The sequence below is a fragment of the Symphalangus syndactylus genome, chromosome 1 (genome assembly GCF_028878055.3).
Source record: "Symphalangus syndactylus isolate Jambi chromosome 1, NHGRI_mSymSyn1-v2.1_pri, whole genome shotgun sequence".
Classification (NCBI taxonomy): Eukaryota; Metazoa; Chordata; class Mammalia; order Primates; family Hylobatidae; genus Symphalangus; species Symphalangus syndactylus.
In genome coordinates, this window is record NC_072423.2 from 40,505,693 (window position 1) to 40,527,878 (window position 22,186).

The window sequence follows — 22,186 nt, forward strand, 5'->3', positions numbered from 1 at the left end:
ACCTTTATTTTCAAATTTTTTATATTTAAATCTTTGATTCTTTGGATTATCCTGACATAAGGTGTGAAGTATGGACCTAATACCAGTGTTGAATTATCCATCTTTCTACTACTGATTTAAAAGGTCATCTTTTTCATAAACTAAATTCCTGCATATATTAACATTTGGAGGCAGGCAGTGAGCTGATCAAAAAGAATGACAACAAACCCCTGGAGAAAGAAGAGAGTGGGAGAAACATACTGGAGCTGTGGAACCTTTCCTTTTCACTTTAGCTGACCTGATGAATACATGCACAACTGTTGTAACATTTGCCTTGTAGAGCTACTGAAGGATTCTTAACCACCAACCACACAGAAACAAAGTAAGAGAAAAGGCTTTTTAATATGAAAACTATGTATTGGGGCACAAAAATGCAATACACAGTAAGAAACCATATTCTATCAATTATGATATTCTGTAATCTAAGAACACAGAAAATTTTGTTATTAGGAAATGCCAAGAGGAAAAAGAACTCTGTAAAGTCCTATTCGATTTACTTTGTTAGGGAAAAGGATGTTTATTTGGCTCTTGTCACAGTTCCATCATGTCTACTCTTCTTGTAAGTTCAGTTTCAATGCTATCCTACAGGAAGAAAGAAAGACCATAAATAAGGACATAAAACAGATGCTCTAGCTTTTATTTAATGTTATTTAAAATAAGGGAAGCAAAAAAAGAAACATTAAAACAAAAAATTTTAAAAATACCATTATGAATATCAAATATGCTTTCAGATAGTTCCTTGCTTTTACATCTCCCCTCTTCCCCCCAAAAGCACTCAGACTCCTAAGTGATTCTAAGAAACATGTGAAGGGAGGGAAAAAAGCCTTTAGAGAGAGAGAAATCTGTAATGACATATGAATAAGTATGTCATTACTTTGCTACTAAAACAATGTGCTTCCACAATGTCACTCATATCACCTCTTTTCCGTTTTTTTTTTCCTTTCGGTTTTTTTTTTTTTTTTTTGAGATGCAGTCTCACTCTGTCGCCCAGGCTGGAGTACAGTGGGACGACCTTGGCTCACTCTGCAACCTCTGCCTCCCGGGTTCAAGCAATTCTCTACCTCAGCCTCCCGACTAGCTGAGATTACAGGCGCCCACCACCATGCCTGGCTAATTTCTTTTTGTATTTTTAGTAGAGATGGGGTTTCACCATCTTGGCCAGGTTGGTCTTGAACTCTTGACCTTTTGATCCACCCACCTTGGCCTCCCAAAGTGCTGGGATTACAGGTGTAAGCCACTGCACCCGGCCTCTTTTCCATTTTCATTGCCACTGTCCTCATTACTTCTTATCTGGCCTAAATAAGCTAATTGGTTTCTGCAATTTTCTTTCTCCCTCCCCCAATCTACCCTAAACACTGGCTACAGAATAATCTTCCTAAAGCACTAACCTGATCAAAAAGTATAGCTTTGGCCAGGCACAGTGGCTCATGCCTGTAATGCCAGCACTTTGGAAGGCCAAAGCAGGTGGATTACTTGAGGTCAGGAGTTGGAGATCAGCCTGGCCAAGGTGGTGAAACCCGGTGTCTACTAAAAAATACAAAAATTTGGCCGGCACGGTGGCTCACGCCTGTAACTCCAGCACTTTGGGAGACACGAGGTGTGTGGATCATCTGAGGTCAAGAGTTCAAGACCAGCCTGGCCAACATAGCAAAACCCCATCCTACTAAAAATATAAAAGTTAGCCAGGCATGGTGGCAGGTGCCTGTAGTTCCAGCTACTCAGGAGGCTGAGACAGGAGAATCACTTGAACCTGGGAGGTGGAGGTTGCAGTGATCTGAGATCATGCCATTGCAATCCAGCCTGGGCAACACAGCAAGACTCTGTCTCAAAATAATAATAAATAAATAAATAAAAATGCAAAAATTAGCCAGGCATGGTGGTACACACCTGTAATCCCAGCTACTCGGGAGGCCAAGGCATGAGAATCGCTTGAACCTGGGAGGCGGAGGTTGCAGTGAGCTAAGATAACGCCACTGCACTCTAGTCTGGAGGACAGAGCAAGACTCTGTCTCAAAAAAAAAAAAAAAAACAAAAAAAAACAAAAGCATAGCTTTGATCATATTTCTCTTGAGCTTAAAAAACAAGGAAACACACAGCAGCTTTCTGTGGTCCCTACATCCTCTAAGTTCAACACTCTTTATATGTTAAGGCCCTCTACATCATAAACCAATTGACCTTTTCCAACTCTATCTTACATTTCACATTTCTAAGCAGCCGGACTTTATCACTTGCTACAGCTTGAGTAAGTCCTCCATGTTTCAGCTTATATGCCTTTGCAAATTCTTTTTGCCTAGAATATTCTATATCTCTCAATATATCCCCCTTTTCCCACTAGGGAAATCTACACAAAATTTTAAAAGGCATAAAATACTACTATGTGTTTTTTTGTTTTTTGTTTTTGAGATGGAGTCTTGCTCTGCCCCCAGGCTGGAGTGCAGTGGCGTGATCTCAGTTCACTGCAACCTCCACCTCCCAGGTTCAAGTGATTCTCCTGCCTCAGCCTCCCGAGTAGCTGGGATTACAGGCACGCATCACCATGCCCGGCTTATTTTTGTATTTTTAGTAGAGATGGGGTTTCCCCATGTTGGCAAGGCTGGTCTTGAACTCCTGACCTCAGGTGATCCGCCCGCCTTGGCCTCCCAAAGTGCTGGGATTACAGGTGTGAGTCACTGTGCCCGTCTACTATATGTTTCTTTTTTTTCTTTTCTTTTTTTTTTTTTTTTTTTTTTGGAGATGGAGTCTCACTCTGTCACCCAGGCTAGAGTGCAGTGGTGTGATCTCGGCTCACTGCAACCTCCGCCTCCCAGGTTCAAGCGATTGTCCTGCCTCAGCCTCCCAAGTAGCTGGGACTACAGGCGCCTACCACCGTGCCCGGCTAATTTTTTATTTTTAGTAGAGATGGGGTTTCACCATTTTGGCCAGGCTGGTCCCAATCTCCTGACCTCAAATGATCCACCCGCCTGAGCCTCCCAAAGTGCTGGGATTACAGGCATGAGCCACCTCACCCGGCCTATATGTTTCTTAATGGAAAAAATATATACACACATACACAGCCAAAAAAGTATCAAAAGATGCAGGAGAATGATACACAGTAACTTTAGGACTGCAGTTTATCACTGAGGAGAAAGGAAAGAAGGATGAAGAGGACTTTAGCTGTATTAGCATTTATTTTCTTTTCAAAAAAATCTGAAAAAATTACAGGAACTACTTACTAGTTCTCGCTTTGCTTCTTCAATTTTCACTTGAGCAAGAGATGGATTCTTTAAAAAAAAAATAAAACAAGGAAAGGTTATATTGCCTCAATTCAGACTCAAGGAGAAAAATAATGCCACGATCCTTTTCAAAAGGCAAAAAGCCTCCCAGAGGGATACCCAATGTACATATAACACTGAAATTTACCACTGACTTTAAACCTTTAAAAACCAACACATTATTTTCTTCGTTTTTTTTTTTGTTGTTGTTGTTGTTTTTTTGAGACGGAGTCTCACTCTGTTGCCCAGGTTGGAATGCAGTGGCTCAATCTCAGCCCACTGCAGCCTCTGCCTCCTGGGTTCAAGCGATTCTCCTGCCTGTCTCCTGAGTAGCTGGGATTATAAGCGCCCACCACCATGCCCGGCTAATTTTTGTATTTTTAGTAGAGACGGGGGTTTCACCATGTTGGTCAGGCTGGTCTCGAACTCCTGACCTTGTGATCCGCCTGCCTCGGCCTCCCAAAGTGCTGGGATTACAGGCACAAGCCATCATGCCCAGCCTTTTTTTTTTTTTTTGAGATGGAGTCTTGCCCTGTTGAGCAGGCTGGAGTGTGGTGGCACGATCTTAGCTGAAGATCTCACTGAAACCTCTGCCTCCCAGGTTCAAGTGATTCTCCAGCCTCAGCCTCCTGAGTAGCTGGGACTACAGTGTGCACCACTGCATCCAGCTAATTTTTGTATTTTTAGTAGAGACGGGGTTTCGCCATGTTAGGCAAGCTGGTCTCTAACTCCTGACCTCAGGTGATCAGCCTGCCTTGGCCTCCCAAAGTGCTGGGATTATAGGCATGAGCCACAGCACCTGGTCTAAACACACTATTTTCATGGTCATATAGTACTCTTAGGGAAGGTTGGAGGAAATAATTGTTTTTTAATTCACGAAAATTATTACCGGCATTAAGTCTAAATAGGACTCCAATTTTTTCTTCAAAGGTATAGTCTGTTGCTTTAATCTTGCCAGTTTCTGAGGGTAAAAGAACACAGTCACAGAATAATAGAAACATTCACAATGCAACTAATACTGCCCATTTCTGAAATAAAACACAACAAAGCATTAACATTAGTATATTTTAAATAGCGTTATCGAATAAAGAGCTTCAAAGATAGACAGACAAACTCACTCCAAATGGAAACAACACCTGTTAGATGCTTAAAATAGGAAAGTTATATTCTTATTTAATTATTATTATTATTATTATTATTTTTTTGAGATGGAGTCTGTCTGTGTTGCCCAGGCTGGAGTGCAGTGGTACAATCATGGCTTATGGTGGCCTCAAACTCCTGGGCTCGACCAATCTTCCCACCTCAGCCTCCCAGGTAGCTGGGACCACAGACGTGCACCACCACGCCTGGCTAATTTTTCTTTTTTTTTTTTTTTTTGAGATAGAGTCTTGCTCTGTCACCCAGGCTGGAGTGCAGTGGCGCGATCTCGGCTCACTGCAACCTCCGCCCCCCCAGGTTCAAGTGATTCTCCTTTCTCCTGCCTCAGCCTCCTGAGTAGCTGGGATTACAGGCATGTGCCATCATGCCTGGCTAATTTTTGTATTTTTAATAGAGATGAGGTTTCGCCATTTTGGCCAGGCTGGTCTCAAACTCTTGGGCTTACGTAATCTTCCTGCCTCTGCCTCCCAAAGTACTGGGATTACAGGGGTGAGCCACCATGCCTGGCCTTTACTCCCATTTATTAACAATAGGATTGAAGTATGCTGTCTAAGAATAGAAAAGAATGTGATTAAGAGGAATCAAAACATAAAGCAGGCTGGGTGTGGTGGCTTACACTTCTAACCCCAGCACTTTGGGAGGCCAAAGTGGGAGGATCACTAGAGCCCAGGAGTTTGAGACCAGCTTGGGCAACATAGCAAGACCCCCATCTCTGTTTATTAAAATAAGGGGAAAAAAATATAAAGGAAGAACTAGAATCCCAAATACATATTTATGAATTGTCAACATTAGATTCCAAGAACGAAGTATGAAAAACGTTAAGAATAATAAAACAAAACCCTCTATTTCTCTGTCTTCCCACCAAAACAGGTAAAACCTTTATATAACCTAAAATCCCAGAATTACATTTGGTAACTACAGGAGTTTGGAGACCTGCATTTTACTGTCTACTGAAAGAGAAGAAAGGGGAGCACCTAGATGATTAGCTCATGGTCATTCAATAAATTTGTTTAATAAATACATCAATAATATATAAGTGACTCCAGCAGAGTTTCTAACTTATAATAAAAAGGAAACCATGCAAATGTGAGGGCATATACAGCTAAACAAGGAATAAAAGATATAAATACCAGTGAATATAAAGTACAAAGGTAAAGGAAAAGAAATCAGGTCCACAGTGAATAAAAGACGAATAAAAAGAAACAAATGAAAAAGCAGACCATGGAGTAAAATTTTAAAGAAAGTTAAATTAGGTTAAAACAAGCTCACCTCTGACAATGCTACTAGGGACTGATGAGACAGAGAAGCATCCATGCCTCTGGCTGAAAGTTGCTCCTACAATTACCAAAAAAAAGGAGTTCAGTTAAAAAATTATTTCAAAAGTGACCACCATCAAATATTTTTCTTTTTCTTCTTCTTTTTTTTTTTTTTTTTTTTTGAGATGGAGTCTTGCTCTGTCGCCCAGGCTGGAGTGCAGTGGCGCGATCTTGGCTCTCTGCAAACTCCGCCTCCCGGGTTCATGCCGTTCTCCTGCCTCAGCTTCCCGAGTAGCTGGGACTACAGGCGCCCACCACCACGCCTGGCTAATTTTTTGTATTTTTAGTAGAGACGGGGTTTCACTGTATTAGCCAGGATGGTCTCGATCTCCTGACCTTGTGATCTGCCCACCTTGGCCTCCCAAAGTGCTGGGATTACAGGCATGAGCCACCACGCCCGGCTCATCAAATATTTTTAACATATAACACAGTAAAGAGGAACTACAAGTATAAATGAAAAACTGTACATGTATCTAAGCATTTGTACGTTACATGTAAATCCTTTCCACACTCACGAATTTGTGACAAGATGGGTGCAGTGTGTAAGGCCTGAGTTTCAGAGCCTGAATGCCTGAGTTTGAATCTAGATCTGCTTACTGTAATAGCTATGTAATCTTGGGCAAGTTACCAACTTCTCTGTAGTCCTCTCATCTGTAAAAAGGGAATAATAATGCCTAGCTGTGAGGATGATGGTAAAAAATAAGGCTGAAGAGAGCTAACTATATTCAGTCCTTCATACAAACCTCTGCAGCCTTGATTCCAAATCTGAATTCCTCTGACTTTGCTTTTAGAAAGTCCATGTTCTGACGACGATTATCAACTTTGGCCCTTTCTGTAGACAGATGCAACTCTGCTTTCTTGATATCCCTTTAAAAAGCAAAAATAAAAACATTTTCTTCTTCTTCTCCTCAGTAAAAGTAATGTAAAATAGAAACTCTACTACTTCTGGATTCAGTGCTGGCTTGGCTAAGAGCTGGTAACCAGGTCATCTTCCCCTCTATGTTGCACTCTGGGTTTTCTTTCTTTCTTTTTTTTTTTTTTTAAGAGATGAGGTCTTGGTCTGTCACCCAGGCTTGAATGCAGTAGTGTGTGATCACTGCAGCCTCAAGCTCCTTGGCTCAAGTGATCCTCCCACCTCAGCCTCCCAAATAGCTAGGGCTACAGACACATGCCATTATGCCTGGCTAATTTTTAAATTTTTTGTAGATGGCCAGGCACAGTGGCTTACACCTATAATCCCAGCACTTTGGGAGGCCAAGGCGGGCAGATCACCTGAGGTCAGGAGTTCGAGACCAGCCTGGCCAACATGGTGAAACCCTGTCTTTACTAAAAATACAAAAATTAGCCAGGCATGGTGGCATGCACCTATAATCCTGACTACTCGGGAGGCTGAGGCAGGAGAATCACTTGAACCTGGGAGGCAGAGGTTGCAATGAGCTGAGATTGTATCACTGCACTCCAGCGTGGGTGGTAGGGTAAGACTCCATCTCAAATTAAAAAAAAAATAAAATAAATAATTTTTTTGTAGAGACAGTCTCACGATGCTGCCCAGGTTTACAACAATTTTACAATTAATATAAGCCAATTATTCTTGAAGAAAGTAAATCAGCCATTCAAAAAAAAAATTGGTGCTCACTTTGGCAGCTCATATACTAAAATTAGAACGACACAGAGAAAATTAGAGTGGCCTCTATGCAATGAAGATGTGTAAATTTGTGAAGCATTCCATATTTTGTTTTGTGGCTTATCTAGAAATAATATGGAAAATATTGCTGTTATTTTTGGCAAAGAAAGTCAATTTTGTATAGTTTATTTCAACCTAAATAAACTGTGAATTTTGTTTAAAAAAATAATAATAATTTAACATATCCTGAAGCCAATTTGAAATAGGAGGTCCTAAATACCTCTGTACTAAATGTGACATGAAATTTGAGACCAGCCTGGCCAACATGATGAAACCCCGTCTCTGCTAAAAATACAAAAAAAATTAGCTGGGTGTGGTGGCAGGTGCCTGTAATCCCAGCTACTTGAAAGGCTGAGGCAGGAGAATCACTTGAACCTGGGAGGCGGAGGCTGCAGTGAGCTGAGATCGCGCCATTGCACTCCAGCCTGGGTGACAAGAGAGAAACTCTGTCTCAACAAAATAAATAAATAAAATAAGTAAATAAATAAATAAAAATAAATGTGACATGACAGTGCCTTGCACATATGTAGTCATATGTGACTTTAAGTTGTATGGTAGTTTACAAGTATAAAAAAAATCACATACATTTTGAAAATTCTAAAATCCACATTATTTGTTTTTAAGAAAAGGCAAGAGGCTGGGTGCGGTGCTCATGCCTGTAATCCCAGCATTTTGGGAAGCCAAGGCAGGTGGACCACTTGAGGTCAGGAGTTCGAGACCAGCCTGGCCAATATGGTGAAACCCTGTCTCTACTAAAAACACAAAAATCAGCTGGGCGTGGTGGTGTGCACCTGTAGTCCCAGCTACTGGGGAGGCTGAGGCAGGAGACTTGCTTGAACCCGGGAAGTGGAGGTTGCAGTGAGCCAAGATTGTACCATTGCACTCCAGCCTGGGTGTCACAGCAAGACTCCATCTCAAAAAGAAAAAAAAAATAAGGTAAGAAATTGTATGAAGTAAAATTGTATGAAGTAAAAGCTGAAAAAGTCAGGCCGGGTGCCGTGGCTCATGCCTGTAATCCCAGCACTTTGGGAGGCCGAGGCGGGCGGATTACCTGAGGTCGGGAGTTGGAGACCAGCCTGACCAACATGCAGAAACCCTGTCTCTACTAAAAATACAAAATTAGCTGGGCGTGGTGGCTCATGCCTGTAATCCTAGCTACTTGGGAGGCTGAGGCAGGAGAATTGCTTGAACCTGGGAGGTGGAGGTTGCAGTGAGCTGAGATTGTGCCACTGTACTCCAGCCTGGGTGACAGAGCGAGACTCCGTCTCAAAAAAAAAAAAAAAAAAAAAAGCTGAAAAAGTCTATATCCAACCATCTCCAGCTCCACTGATCATTCTACTTAAAAAAATGTTTTATGGAGCCCATTTCCTAATGTTTTTAAAATCATACCTACTGCCAAAACTAAATTTGACAGTGTCCTATTACTCCCTTATTTATCAATTGTCACCACTTTGAACTCAATTACTTACTCTTGTAGACATTTTTCTAATACTAAAGTTGCAGTTAGATTTTTTTCAAGTTTTTCCAGTTCAATCTTGATTTCTTCACTTTTGGATTTGGTACGAAAGAGATCAGAGGTCAAATCATTCACTGCAGGGATAAAACTGAAAGAAAAATCTGGTCATATACATGGGCTTAATGGGCAATAATTATAATTACTCCTCATTGCTAAAAATGACTTTATCGCCATGTAGATTTTTATATAACCATGCTGTTCATACCTTTATGCGTTTTTTTACACTGTTCCCATTGCCTGGAATGCCCTTCTTCATTTGGCAAAGTTCCATTTGTTCCTTCAAAACTCAGATGAGTGTCCCTGTCATCCTGGCGTTAACTACCTCCTTCTCTGTACTACCCAGCTATACCTTGTACATACTTTTACTGTTACAGCTGTCACACTATGTTATAGTTACATTTCTATCTCCCTTATTTGACTGTAAGCAGAGACTGTTCTTTAAGGAAGTTACTATCGTATTCATCTCGCTTCCCCAGTTATACCAGAGCTCTATATAGTAAGAAGGCACAAAACATAATGTGACTTTAAGTTGTATGATAGTATGTAAGTATAAAAAAAAGTTAAAAAAATTCTAAAACACACATTATTTGTTAAAAAAAAAAAAAAGGCAAGAAATTACATGATTCATCCCTGCTTCCCCAATGCTTATACAACTAACATACAACTGGTATTTGTTATCTGCTGAACTTACTTAATTCAAGTCTAGGTTTCTGCTGCCATAGAGTAGGCATGTTCTTTTACCTAAAACACTGCTCTTTGAGCTTATATATAAATTGCCTTTAAATTGACAGGTAAGCTGTTCTGCTGTGTTGTTCTCTGATTATGATAAGTTGTATTAATATTCGTAGTCCTACCGGGCGCAGTGTCTCATGCCTGTAATCCCAGCACTTTGGGAGGCAGAGGTGGGTAATCACAAGGTCAGGAGTTTGAGACCAGCCTGGCCAGCATGGTGAAACCCCGTCTCTACTAAAAATACAAAAAAATTAGCCAGGCATGGTGGCAGGCGCCTGTAATCCCAGCTATTCGGGAGGCTGAGGTAGGAGAATCGCTTTACCCCGGGAGGCGGAGGTTGTAGTGAGCCGAGATCACGCCACTGCACTCTAACCTGGGCGACAGAATGAGAGTCTGTCTCAAAAACAAAAACAAAAACAAATATACTAGTACTCCTAGCTAAGATATGGCCAAAAGTGGTAGTCATATGAACTTTATAAGACTGGTTTTGAATCTCAGCTCTGCCATTTAGTAGCTCGGAGAAATTATTTAACCCACACCTCCTGACCCTCAGTTTCCTCTAAAGGTTGTTAGAAGAATCATGTTATTATATAAGTAAAATGCCTGTTAAAAAGAATGAAAATTCCTGACCGACTTAACAGAAAGGTAGACATAACCAAAATTTACTATGCTCAACCAAATCATTTAGCCTACTCTCTCTCTTACCATAAACAAGGAACAATGTGATACTAACCCCTTTCCAAATATACATGAGAACCACCCTTCATAAACACAATCCTGGAAGAAGAAACACTAAAAATTAACCAATACCAAATTTATCCAAATTAATTATACTCACTGGCAAAGACATGAAGTAACTAAATTTAGTGCTTTGTATTTATTGCCAATTTTTCATATAGAATTATGCTGAGAACAAAAAGTCTTTAAGACCTTATAGCAGATATGATTGCAGAAATTAAAACTGTCATAAGAATTACCTAGCTAGCGAGGTATCCTTTGTTTCAAGGGCTACCGCACTGTCAACCAAAGCATTCAGATACCTGGAACCAGTGCTAGAGAGATTGGCCGGGGAAAAATTCACACTCTCCATGAGAAGGTCTTGAAGATACTTGGCTAAAAACATGAAAGAGTTCCATAGTGACTGTTTGCTTTTTTAAAACTTTTTAACAGCTTTATCAAGACATAATTCACATACTGTATAATCCACCCACCTAAGGTATGTAATTCAGTGGCTTTTAGTTGTATCCCCATCAGTACAACCTATTCTTAAAAAACATTTTCATCACTCCAAAAAGAAACTCTACATCCCTTAGTCATTACTTTATTTTCCCTTTTTTTTGTTTTTGAAACGGAGTCTCGCTCTGTCGCCCAGGCTGGACTGCAGTGGTGCAATCTCAGCTCACTGCAACCTCCGCCTCCTGGGTTCAAGTGATTCTCCTGCCTCAGCCTCCTGCGTAACTGGGATTACAGGCGCCTACCACCATGCCCAGCTAATTTTTTTTGTATTTTTAGTAGAGATAGGGTTTCACCGTGTTGGCCAGGCTGGTCTCGAACTCCTGACCTTGTGATCCACCCACCTCAGCCTCCCAAAGTGCTGGAATTACAAGCATGAGCCACCACCCCCAGCTTATTTTTTCTTATAGAGACCAGATCTCGCTGGGTTGCCCAGGCTGACCTCAGGTGATCCACCAGCCTTGGCCTCCCAAAGTGCTAGGATTACAGGTGTGGGCCACCATGTCCGGCCCCCCTTAGTCATCACTTCCTAATCTCCTAACCCATGAAACCCTAGCAACTACTTCCTGTCTTTATTCATTTGCCTATTTGGGACATTTCATATGAATGGTATCATAAAATGTGTGGTCCTTTGTGACTAGCTTCTCTCACAATAGTTTCAAGGTTCATCCATGCCACAGCATGTACCAGTACTTCATTCCTTTTTATGGCTGAATAACATTCCATTAGATGGACATATCACATTTTATTTATCCACTTAACCGCTGATGGACATTTGGGTTGTTTCCACATTTTGGCTATTATAAATGCTGCTAAAAACATTCATTCAGTAAATGTTAGGTTTTGATATGAACATATGTTTTCATTTCTCTTGGGTATAAGTGGAATTGCTGGTCATATGTTAACTCTATGTTTAAACATTTTAGGAACTGTCAGATTGTTTTCCAAAGTGATTGTATGATTTTACATTCCCACTAGAAGTGATGAAGGCTCCAATTTTCCACATCTTCTCCAACAGTTGCAATATGTCTTTTTGATTATAGCCATCCTAGTGAGTGTGAAGTAGCACTGTGGTATTTGTTTGTTTTCTTGAGACAGGGTCTCACTCTGTCATCCAGGATGGAGAACAGTGGCATGATCTCAGATGATCCTCCCACCTTGGCCTCCCAGGTACCTGTGGACCACTATACCTGGCTAATTTTTGTATTTTTTTGTAGAGATGGTGTTTTGTCATGTTGCCCAAGCTGGTCTTGAACTCCTGGACTCAAGCGATCTGCCTGCCTTGGCCTCCCAAAGTGTTGGGATTACAGGCGTGAGCCACTGTGCCCAGCCTAGCACTATGGTTTTGATTTGAATTTCTCTGATGACTAATGATGCCGTGCTTTGTGACCATTTGTGTATCTTCGTAGGAGAAATGTCTATGTATACCCCTTGTCCATTTTAAAATTGGGTTGTCTTTTTATTATTGAGGTTTTGTTTTTTGTTGTTGTTGCTTTTTTTTTGAGACAGGGTCTCACTCCGTCACCCAGGCTGGAGTACAGTGGCACAATCTCGGCTCACTGCAACCTCCACCTCCTGGGCTCAAGTGATCCTCCCACCTCAGCCTCCCAGGTAGCTGAGACTACAGGTGTGCACCACCATGCCTGGCTAATTTTCATAATTTTTTAGAGATGTAGTTTCGCCATGTTGCCTAGGCTGACTTCAAACTCCTGGGCTCAAGCAGTCTGTCCGCCTCAGCCTCCCAAAGTGGTGGGATTACAGGTGTGAGCCACTGTGCCCAGCCTTTATTATTGAGTTGTAAGAGTTCTTTACATGTTGTAGATACAAGTCCCATATCAGATATATTTACAAATATTTTCTCCCATTCTGAGGACTGTCTCTTTTCATATTCTTTCTTTCCTTTCTTCCCTTTCTTTCTTTCCTCCCCTCCCCTCCCCTCCCCTCTCCTTCCCTCCCCTTCCCTCCCCTTCCCTTCCCTTTCTTTTTCTGAGATGGTCTCGCTCTGTTGCTCAGGCTGGAGTGCAGTGGCACAATCTCGGTTCACTGCAACCTCCGCCTCCCAGGTTCAAGTGATTCTCATGCCTCAGCCTCCCAAGTAGATGGGATTACAGGCATGTGCCACCACACCCAGCTAATTTTTGTATTTTTAGTAGAGACAGGGTTGGCCAGGCTGGTCTTGAACTCAAGACTCAGGTGATCCACCTGCCTCAGCCTCCTGAGGTGCTGAGATTATAGGTGTGAGCCACGACGACCGGCCTGTCTTTTCATATTCTTGATGGTGTCCTTTGAGAACAAAAGTTTTAAATTTTGATGATGTCTAATTTATATACTTTTTATTTTGTTGCTTGTGCTTTTGGCATCATATCCAAGAAACCAATGCCAAATCCAAGGTTACAAGGGTATATACCTTTGTTGCCTTCTATGCATTTTAGGTTTAGCTCATATTTTTTAGGCTTTTTTTTTAAGGCAGGGTCTCACTCTGTCGCCCAAGCTGGAGTGCAGTGGCACGATATTGGCTCACTGCAACTTCTGCTTCCCGGGCTCAAGCAATCCTCCCACCTCAGCCTCCCAAGTAGCTGGGACTACAGGTGTGCACCACCACCCCTGGCTAATTTTTTTTTTTGAGACGGAGTCTCACTCTGTCACCCAGGCTGGAGTGCAGTGGCACAATCTCGGCTCACTGCAACCTCTGCCTCCCGGGATCAAGTGATTCTCCTGCCTCAGCCCCTCTAGTAGCTGGGATTACAGGGACATGCCACCATGCCTGGCTAATTTTTGCATTTTTAGTAGAGATGGGGTTTCGCCATTTTGGCGAAGCTGGTCTCAAACTCCTGACCTCAGGTGATCCACCCACCTCGGCCTCCCAAAGTGCTGGGATTACACCGTGCCTGGCCTTTTTAGGCTCTTTATTCATTTTGAGAGAATTCTTCTATTTTGTGTGAGTTTGAGTCCAACTTCATTCTTGAGCATGTGGATATCCAGTTGTCCCTTTGTTGAAAAGGCTATTGTTTTCTCCGTTGAATTGTCTTGTTACACCCTTGTCAAAATTCAATTGACCAGGAGATCAACTTCCAGCATAATAGTGTGGGAGTTGGGCTGACCTGCTCTTCTGTGAAACTGGTGAAAATTAGAAGAAAGAACAAATCCAACCATTTAAAGCCTCTAAAAATGGTCCTAAGGGTACAGAGCAAATGAAGAAACAACTATTCAATAAAATCTATAAAAACTCAGTAAGGACACTGAGAATTTGTGGTATTTGAACCAAGACTCCTCCCTCCCTCCTCCCTTCCAGCTCGCTGAGGCGGAGACTCCACTCCAGACTGCTGCAGTCAACATAGGGCTTTCTTTGCTCCCAGCTCCCAGCTAAAAGGCTTTCTTCCTGGGAGAAGCAAGACTTTAGTGTTTTTCATCCTGCCACTAGCTATCTGCTACTGCGTCCAAGTCCCAGGGGGATGTGGTTGAGAGGTGGGTCTGCCAGCCACTGCTCTTGGAATGGAAGCTCCTTGAGTAAGGCAAGCTAATACTGGAGTCCCAATGGCCCTTGCTCTGGCTAGTGAGGTGGTGGTTCCACACCAGGAGAGGCAAGCCAAGAGGACCTAAGGCTGCCGCACTCCCTCTCTACCAAGCAGTTCCTATAGCTGGCATATCACTCAGTGAGAAACTTGACATTTTCCCCACCTACCTCCAACCCCAACTCCAGAGGCTGGGCTCAGAGATTTTGCCTCACGGGAAAAGCAAGTCATAAAACAGATGGCTCTCCATCTCTTCCCAAAGGAACTGACTACATTTGCAACAGAGCTTAGAGAGGTTCAAGCCCAAGGGCAATCTCAAAAAGAGTAGAAGTTGTGGTCAAAGAAATTGGGAGCAGATTCAAGATAGAGGCTAAACTGTAGGCCAGTTAGTTTGTAGTGAGTAAGACATCTAGGAGAGCCATCCAGAAGATAAAACAAATATCTAACTGACCTCAGAAACTATTCCTCTAAGGGAGCTAGAATTTGATTGGAATTGCTTGTAGAGCAGTTTATGCCCAGGGCATTGTTGAAAACAACAGCTGTCAATTAGTGGAATTTTACAGTCAGGTGTGCTCAGTGAAAGAGAGGAACTCAGCTTGACCCAAACACTGTCAACTCAGAGTGACCTTGGGGATACTCAAGTATGTGTCTCCCTGAAGAGCAACATCAGGAGTTTAACACTGTTGGAGATAAACAGACTTCATTAAAATAATCCAGCTAGCAATCAGACAGGTAAGCCAATAACAACAACAGGAGGAAGTAAGGTTAGTACCTAGCAAGTATACAACATGTCTGAAATGTCCAGTTTCCAGCAACAACAACAACAACAACAACAAAAAAAGAGGAATGCAAAGAATAAGAAAGGAACTGTAATAGAAAAAAGCAAGCAACAGAAGCTGCCTGTGAGAATGACCAGATGTTGGCTTTATCAGGAAAAACTTCAAATATCCATAATAAGCATGTTCACAGAATTAAAGGAAACCAAATTAAAGAAGGAACATGAGGTAAGATGACAATGTTGCATCAAATAAAGAATATCAATGAAGAGAAAGAAATTGTAAGAAAAGAACTAAATGGGAATTCTAGAGTGGAATAACTGAACTGAAAAATTCACTAAAGAGAATTAACACTAGATTTGCAGTGGCAGAAGAAAGAATAAGTGAACTTGAAGATAGATCAAAAGATATCATGGGCTGGGCATGGTGGCTCACGCCTGTAATCCCAGCACTTTGGGAGGCCGAGGCAGGCAGATCACTTGAGGTCAGGAGTTTGAGACCAGCCTGGGCAACATGGTGAAACCCCATCTTTACTAAAAATACAAAATTTGGCCAGGCATAGTGTTGCACGCCTGTAGTCCCAGCTACTTGGGAGACTGAGGCACAAAAATCGCTTGGACCCAGAAGGTGAAGGCTGCAGTGAGCTGAGATTCTGCCACTGCTCCAGCCCGGGCAACAGACTGAGATCCTGTCTCAAAAAATATAAATATATATGTATATATATATATATGTAAATAAATATATATATTTAATATATAATACATACATATATATATATATATATATATATATATATATATGGAAGCCAAAGAACAGAGAAAAAAAGAATAAAGGAAAATGAAAGCCAGGTGCGGTAGTTCACACCTGTAATCCCAGCACTTTGGGAGGACAAAGCTGGCAGATCACGAGGTCAGGAGATCAAGACCAGCCTGGCCAACATGGTGAATCCCCATCTCTACTAAAGATACAAAAAATTAGTGGGGTGTGGTGGCACGTGCCTCTAATCCCAGCTACTCAGGAGGCTGAGGCAGGAGAATAGCTTGAACTTGGGAGGCGGAGGTTGCAGTGAGCTGAGATTGTGCCATTGCACTCCAGCCTGGGCAACAGGGCAAGACTCCATCTCAAAAAAAAAAAAAAAAAAAAAAATGAAAAGAAAATGAAAAGAGCCACAGAGAAATGTGGAACACCATTAAGCATACCAACATACGCATAATGGGAGTACCAGAAGGAGAGAAAAGAGAAAGAAGTGAAAATAATATAACAAGAAATTAGCTGGGTGCAGTGGTTAATGCCTGTAATCTCAGCACTTTGGGAGGCCAAGGCAGGCAGATCACTTGAGGTCAGGGGTTCAAGACCAGCCTGGCCAACATGGTGAAACCCTATCTCTATTAAAAATACAAAAATTAGGCTGGGCGCTGTGGCTCACGCCTGTAATCCTAGCACTTTGGGAGGCTGAGGTGGGAGGATCCCTTGAGGCCAGGAGTTCAAAACCAGCCTGGCCAACATGGTGAAACCCCGTCTCTACTAAAAATACAAAAATTAGCCAGGTGTGGTGACATATGCCTGTAAGCCCAGCTACTCAGGAGGCTGAGACAGAATTGCTTGAGCTGGGGAGGCAGAGGTGGCAGTGAGCCGAGATCACACTCCTGTACTCCAGCCTGGGCGACAGAGTGAGACTCTGTCTCAAAAATAATATTAATAATATAACAAGAAACAATGCTGAAAATTTACCATGCTCATTCAAAAGCAATAATATACACATTCAGGAAGCTCAACAAATCCAAGTAAAATAAATGTAAAGAGAACTACAAACAGACATATCAGAGTAAAAAATGCTGAAGTAAAAGAAAATCTTGAGGCCGGGTGCATTGGCTTACGCTTGTAATCCCAGCATTTTGAGAGGCCGAGGTGGATGGATCAGGAGATCAAGACCATTCTGGCTAACACGGTGAAACCCTGTTTCTACTAAAAATACCAAAAAATTAGCCAGGTGTGGTAGCCTGCACCTGTAGTCCCCGCTACCCAGGAGGCTGAGGCAGAAGAATCGCTTGAACCCGGAAGGCAGAGGTTGCAGTGAGCTGAGAATGTGCCACTGCACTCCAGCCTGGGCAACTCCATCTCAAAAAAAAAAAAAAAGAAAATCTTGAAAGCAGCAAGAGAAAAACTACCTGTTACTTACAAAGAAACCCCAGTAAGATTAATGCTGACTTCTTGGTGAAATAATGTAGGCCAGAAGACAGTGAAATAACACATTCAAAGTGCTCAAACAGAAAAAAATCTTCAACCAAGAACCCTACACCTAGCAAAACTACCTTTAAAAAATGAAGGCACAGCTTAGGCAAAATAGCGAGATCCCACCTCTACAAAAAAATTTGAAAGGCCAGGTCGGTGACTCACGCCTGTAATCCCAGCACTTTGAGAGGTCAGATGGGTGGATCACCTGAGGTTAGGAGTTCAAGACCAGCCTGGCCAACATGATGAAACCCTGCCGCTACTAAAAATACAAAATTAGCCAGGTGTGGTGGCTCATGCCTGTAATCCCAGCTACTGGGAAGCTGAGGCAGAAGAATCACTTGAACCCAGAAGGTGGAGGTTGCAGTGAGCCGAGATTGCGCCATTGCACTCCAGCCTGGGCAACAAGAGTGAAACTCCATCTAAAAACAACAACAACAACAACAACAACAAAACTTTAAAAAATAAGCTGGGCATGGTGATTCACACCTGTAGTCCTATCTACTTGGGAGGCTGAGGCAGGGGGATCACTTGAGCCCAGAAGTTCGAGGCTGCAGTGAGCTATGATCATGCCATTGCACATCAGCCTGGGTGACAGAGCAAGACTCTGTGTCAAAAAAAAAAAAAAAAGAGGACAAAATAAAGTCTGCTAGATAGAAAAATACTGAGAGAATCTGTTGCTAGCAGACTCAACTTACAAGAACTAAGGGAAGTTTTGTAGGCTGAAATCAAATAGCCCCAAATGGTAATCTGAATGCACATGAAAAAACAAAGACTGTAAGTAATGGTAACTATGGAATTATAAAGAGAGCATACATGCATATTTTTTCTACTTTCTTCCCTTAACTGATTAAAAAAGCAACTGAGGCAGGGCGTGGTGGCTCACACCTACAATCCCAGCACTTTGGGAGGCTGAGGTGGATGGATCATGAGGTCAGGAGTTTGAGACCAGTGTGGCCAACATGGTGAAACCCAGTCTCTACTAGGAATACAAAAATTACCTGAGCGTGGTGGCATGCACCTGTAATCCTAGCTATTCAGGAGGCTGAGTCAGGAGAATTGCTTGAACCCGAGAGGCGGAGGTTGCAGTGAGCTGAGGTCGCACCAAAGCACTCCAGCCTGGGCAACAGAGCATGACTCTGTCACGGGAGGAAAAAAAAAAGAAAAGAAAAAGAATACTCCACCCAACAAGAGAATATACATACTTCTCAAGGGCACATGGAACACTCTTCAGGAAAGAACAGCTTTATGCTGGGCCATAAAAAAAATGTCAATACATTTAAAAGGATCAAAATAATGCAAGGTATTCTCTGGTCATAATGAAATGAAATGAGAAATCACAACAGAAAGAAATTTAGGAAATTCACAAATATGTGTGATATAGTTTGTCTCCGTGTCCCCACCTAAATCTCATGTTGAATTGTAATCCCCACGTGTAGGGAAGGGGACTGGTGGAAGGTGATTAGATCATGGGGGCGGACTTCCCCCTTACTGTTCTCGTGATAGTGAGTTCTCACCAGATCTGATGGTTTAAAAGTGTGGCACTTCCAGCTTCGTGCCCTCTGTCTCTCTCTCCTGCTCTGGCATAGTGAGTAAGACGTGCCTTGCTTCCCCTTCACCTTCAACCATGATTGTAAGTTTCCTGAGGCCTCCTCAGCCATGTGGAACTGTGAGCCAACTAAACCTCTTTTCTTTATACCCAGTCTCAGGTAGTTCATTATAGCAGTTTGAGAATGGACTAATACAAAGTGGAATTAAACAACACACTCCTAATAACCAACAGGTAAAGATGAAATCAAACACATTAGAAAATACTTTGAGATGAATGAAAATGAAGGTACAATGCAACAAAACTTATGAAATACATTGCAAACGGTATGTAGAGGGAAATTTATACTTGTAAATTCCTATTTTAAGAAAGAAGAACGATCTCAAATCAATAGCCTAACTTTCCATTTTAAGACACTGAAAAAAGAAGAGCAGACTAAACCTAAAGCAAGCCGAAGGAATGAAATAATAAAAATAAGAGTGGGCCAGGAGTGGCTGCTCACGCCTATAAATCGCAGCACTTTGGGAGGCTGAGGCAGGGTCAGAAGTTTAAGACCAGCCTGAGCAACACGGTGAAACACTGTCTCTAGTAAAAATACAAAATTAGCAACAGAGTGAGACTCTGTTACCAAAAAAAAAAAAAAAAAAAAGAAGTAAATTCCCTCAACTTGACAAAGGGTGTCTACAAAAATCCCACAGCTAACATTACACTTAATGGTGAAGACTGGATTCTCTCTTGTCTAGGATTAGGGACAAGACAAGGAGTCTGCACTTGCCAATTCTATCCAACATTGTATTGGAGGTTCTAACCAGGGCAATGTCTTCTCATTTGCCTCCTCAAGTGACAAACAGGTGGCATGAAGAATGAATAGTTTCAATAGTTTCATTTATATTCCTCATGATTAAAAATCTTCATACAGCCAGGCACGTGGTGTGCACCTATAATCCCAGCTACTTGGTAGGCTGAGGTGGGAGGATCACTTGAACCCAGGAGTTCAAGACCAGCCTGAGCAAAACAGGAAGACTCTGTCTCTCCACTATAAAAAACAACAACAACGACAACAACAAAACTTCATCTAAAAGTTTTATGTCCTTTCCCAATTCCTGCAAATATTTCCAAAATGTTCCAATCTCGTGTGCTGTAAAGAACTGTGCTTTGCAGAAATAAAAACTGCACCTAGGCCAGGCGCGGTGGCTCACGCCTGTAATCCCAGCACTTTGGGAGGCCGAGGCAGGTGGATCACGAGGTCAGGAGATCGAGACCATCCTGGCTAACACAGTGAAACCCCGTCTCTACTAAAAATACAAAAAATTAGCCAGGCGAGGTGGCGGGTGCCTGTAGTCCCAGCTACTCGGGAGGCTGAGGCAGGAGAATGGCGTGAACCCCAGTGGGCGGAGCCTGCAGTGAGCCGAGATCGCGCCACTGCACTCCAGCCTGGGCGACAGCAAGACTCTGTCTCAAACAAACAAACAAACAAACAAAAAACTGCACCTAAAAAATGATTTGGATTATTTTTAACTCAAAGGTCATTCAAGTCCAGTGAGCTATAGACGGCATTACTACTCAGTTTTTAGAATCGCAAATGGAGGAAGCCGAAACTCTTTACCAATACATATCAATGTACACTTGCTATAAAGTTCCACATATTTTTCATTTTCTGCTCAACACTTTCACTGTATAAAAGAAGGAAAAACTTGGAAAAGTAATGATGCATAGAGTTATCAGATATCAATGGTGACAATGCTCTTCTAGATACCTAAACATAAAAATTGTGTTAAAATTTTGCATACGTTAGAACATTTGTTATTTAATATGTATCACCCTGAAAGGTATTTAAGGACAGACATAAATAATTTTACTTTGAAATCCTTAGATTTTTGGCTACAGTATATGATAGACAAAAAAGAAAGCTCTTATAAAATGAGATTTTTCTGGGCTCCAAGTCCCTTTCTCTGTACTGTATTTTAATAATTACAAAAATAAAATCATTTAAAAATAAGACAATTTTAAAAGCACATATATGGGAGAATATGGCTATAAAGGAGTGGCACAGGGGAGGTTTTTGGGGTGATGGAACTGTTCTGCATACTGATTGTGTGATTTCAGATTGTGGGAGTGGTTCTACACTCTAAGTGTATTAAAATGGTACACAAAAATAAAAAGTCAGGCTGGGTGCAGTGGCTCAAGCCTGTAATCCCAGCACTTTGGGAGGCCGAGGCGGGCGGATCACGAGGTCAGGAGATCGAGACCATCCTGGCTAACACGGTGAAACCCCGTCTCTACTAAAAATACAAAAAATTAGCCAGGCGTGGTGGTGGGCGCCTGTAATCCCAGCTACTAGGCTGAGGCAGGAAAATGGCGTGAACCCGGGAGGCGGAGCTTGCAGTCAGCCGAGATCACGCCAGTGCACTCCAGCCTGGGGGACAGAGAAAGACTCCGTCTCAAAAAAAAAGTCAATTTTACCATATGTTAATTTTTAATTAATTTTTTTTATTTCTTTTTTTTTTTTGAGACAGAGTCTCACTCTGTTGCCCAGACTGGAGTGCAGTGGTGTGATACCTGCTCACTTCAGCCTCCACCTCCCAGGTTCAAGCATTTCTCCTGCCTCAGGATCCCAAGTAGCTGGGATTACAGGCACATACCACCACACCTGGCTAATTTTTGTATTTTTAGTAGAGACGGAGTTTTACCATCTTGGCCAGGCTGGTCTCAAACTCCTGGCCTCAAGTGATCCGCCCACCTTGGCCTCCCAAAGTGCTGGGATTACAGGCGTGAGCCACTGCACCTGGCCCTGCTGTATATTAATTTTTAAAAGAAAACTGGAAATAAACTGCACTATATTCAAAATATCATATGTAACAAATACCATACATCTGATTAAATATAGGGCAAATGCAGGCCTCACTTCCTCTCTTTGGTGTATTCTCGTATCTAAAAAGATTTTTGTCAGTCTTTACTTTTGTGGTTTGTATTATGAAAACAATAGGCATCTTGAATGCACTTTTTATTTTTTTATTTTTTATTTTTTTTTTGAGACGTAGTCTTGCTCTGTCACCTAGGCTGGAGTGCAGTGGTGCGGTCTCGGCTCACTGCAAGCTCCACCTCCTGGGATCACGCCATTCTCCGGCCTCAGCCTTCCCAGTAGCTGGAACTACAGGCGCCTGCCACCACGCCCCGCTAATTTTTTG

The 22,186-nt window shown here is 42.1% G+C and overlaps 1 protein-coding gene and 1 non-coding gene across 5 annotated transcripts in view; one reads left to right on the forward strand and one right to left on the reverse strand.

The window, feature by feature from the left end:
* Positions 1-362: 362 nt before the first annotated feature.
* HAUS1 (HAUS augmin like complex subunit 1) overlaps positions 363-22,186 on the reverse strand; it is a 29,271-nt gene continuing 7,447 nt past the window's right edge. For all 4 annotated transcript variants that reach the window (XM_063645374.1, XM_055233519.2, XM_055233528.2 and 1 more), the window contains exons 3-9: positions 10,674-10,809; positions 8,918-9,052; positions 6,508-6,631; positions 5,718-5,783; positions 4,180-4,251; positions 3,252-3,299; positions 363-621 (exon numbers count right to left, since the gene is read on the reverse strand). In XM_063645374.1, the coding sequence (XP_063501444.1) occupies positions 571-621; positions 3,252-3,299; positions 4,180-4,251; positions 5,718-5,783; positions 6,508-6,631; positions 8,918-9,052; positions 10,674-10,786 (609 nt within the window). In that variant the 5' untranslated portion in view covers positions 10,787-10,809 and the 3' untranslated portion in view covers positions 363-570. The remainder of the gene's footprint in view (positions 622-3,251; positions 3,300-4,179; positions 4,252-5,717; positions 5,784-6,507; positions 6,632-8,917; positions 9,053-10,673; positions 10,810-22,186) is intronic.
* LOC129461346 (U6 spliceosomal RNA) lies at positions 7,393-7,499 on the forward strand. Its single transcript, XR_008650502.1, has one exon. It is a non-coding gene; the product is annotated as a U6 spliceosomal RNA (small nuclear RNA).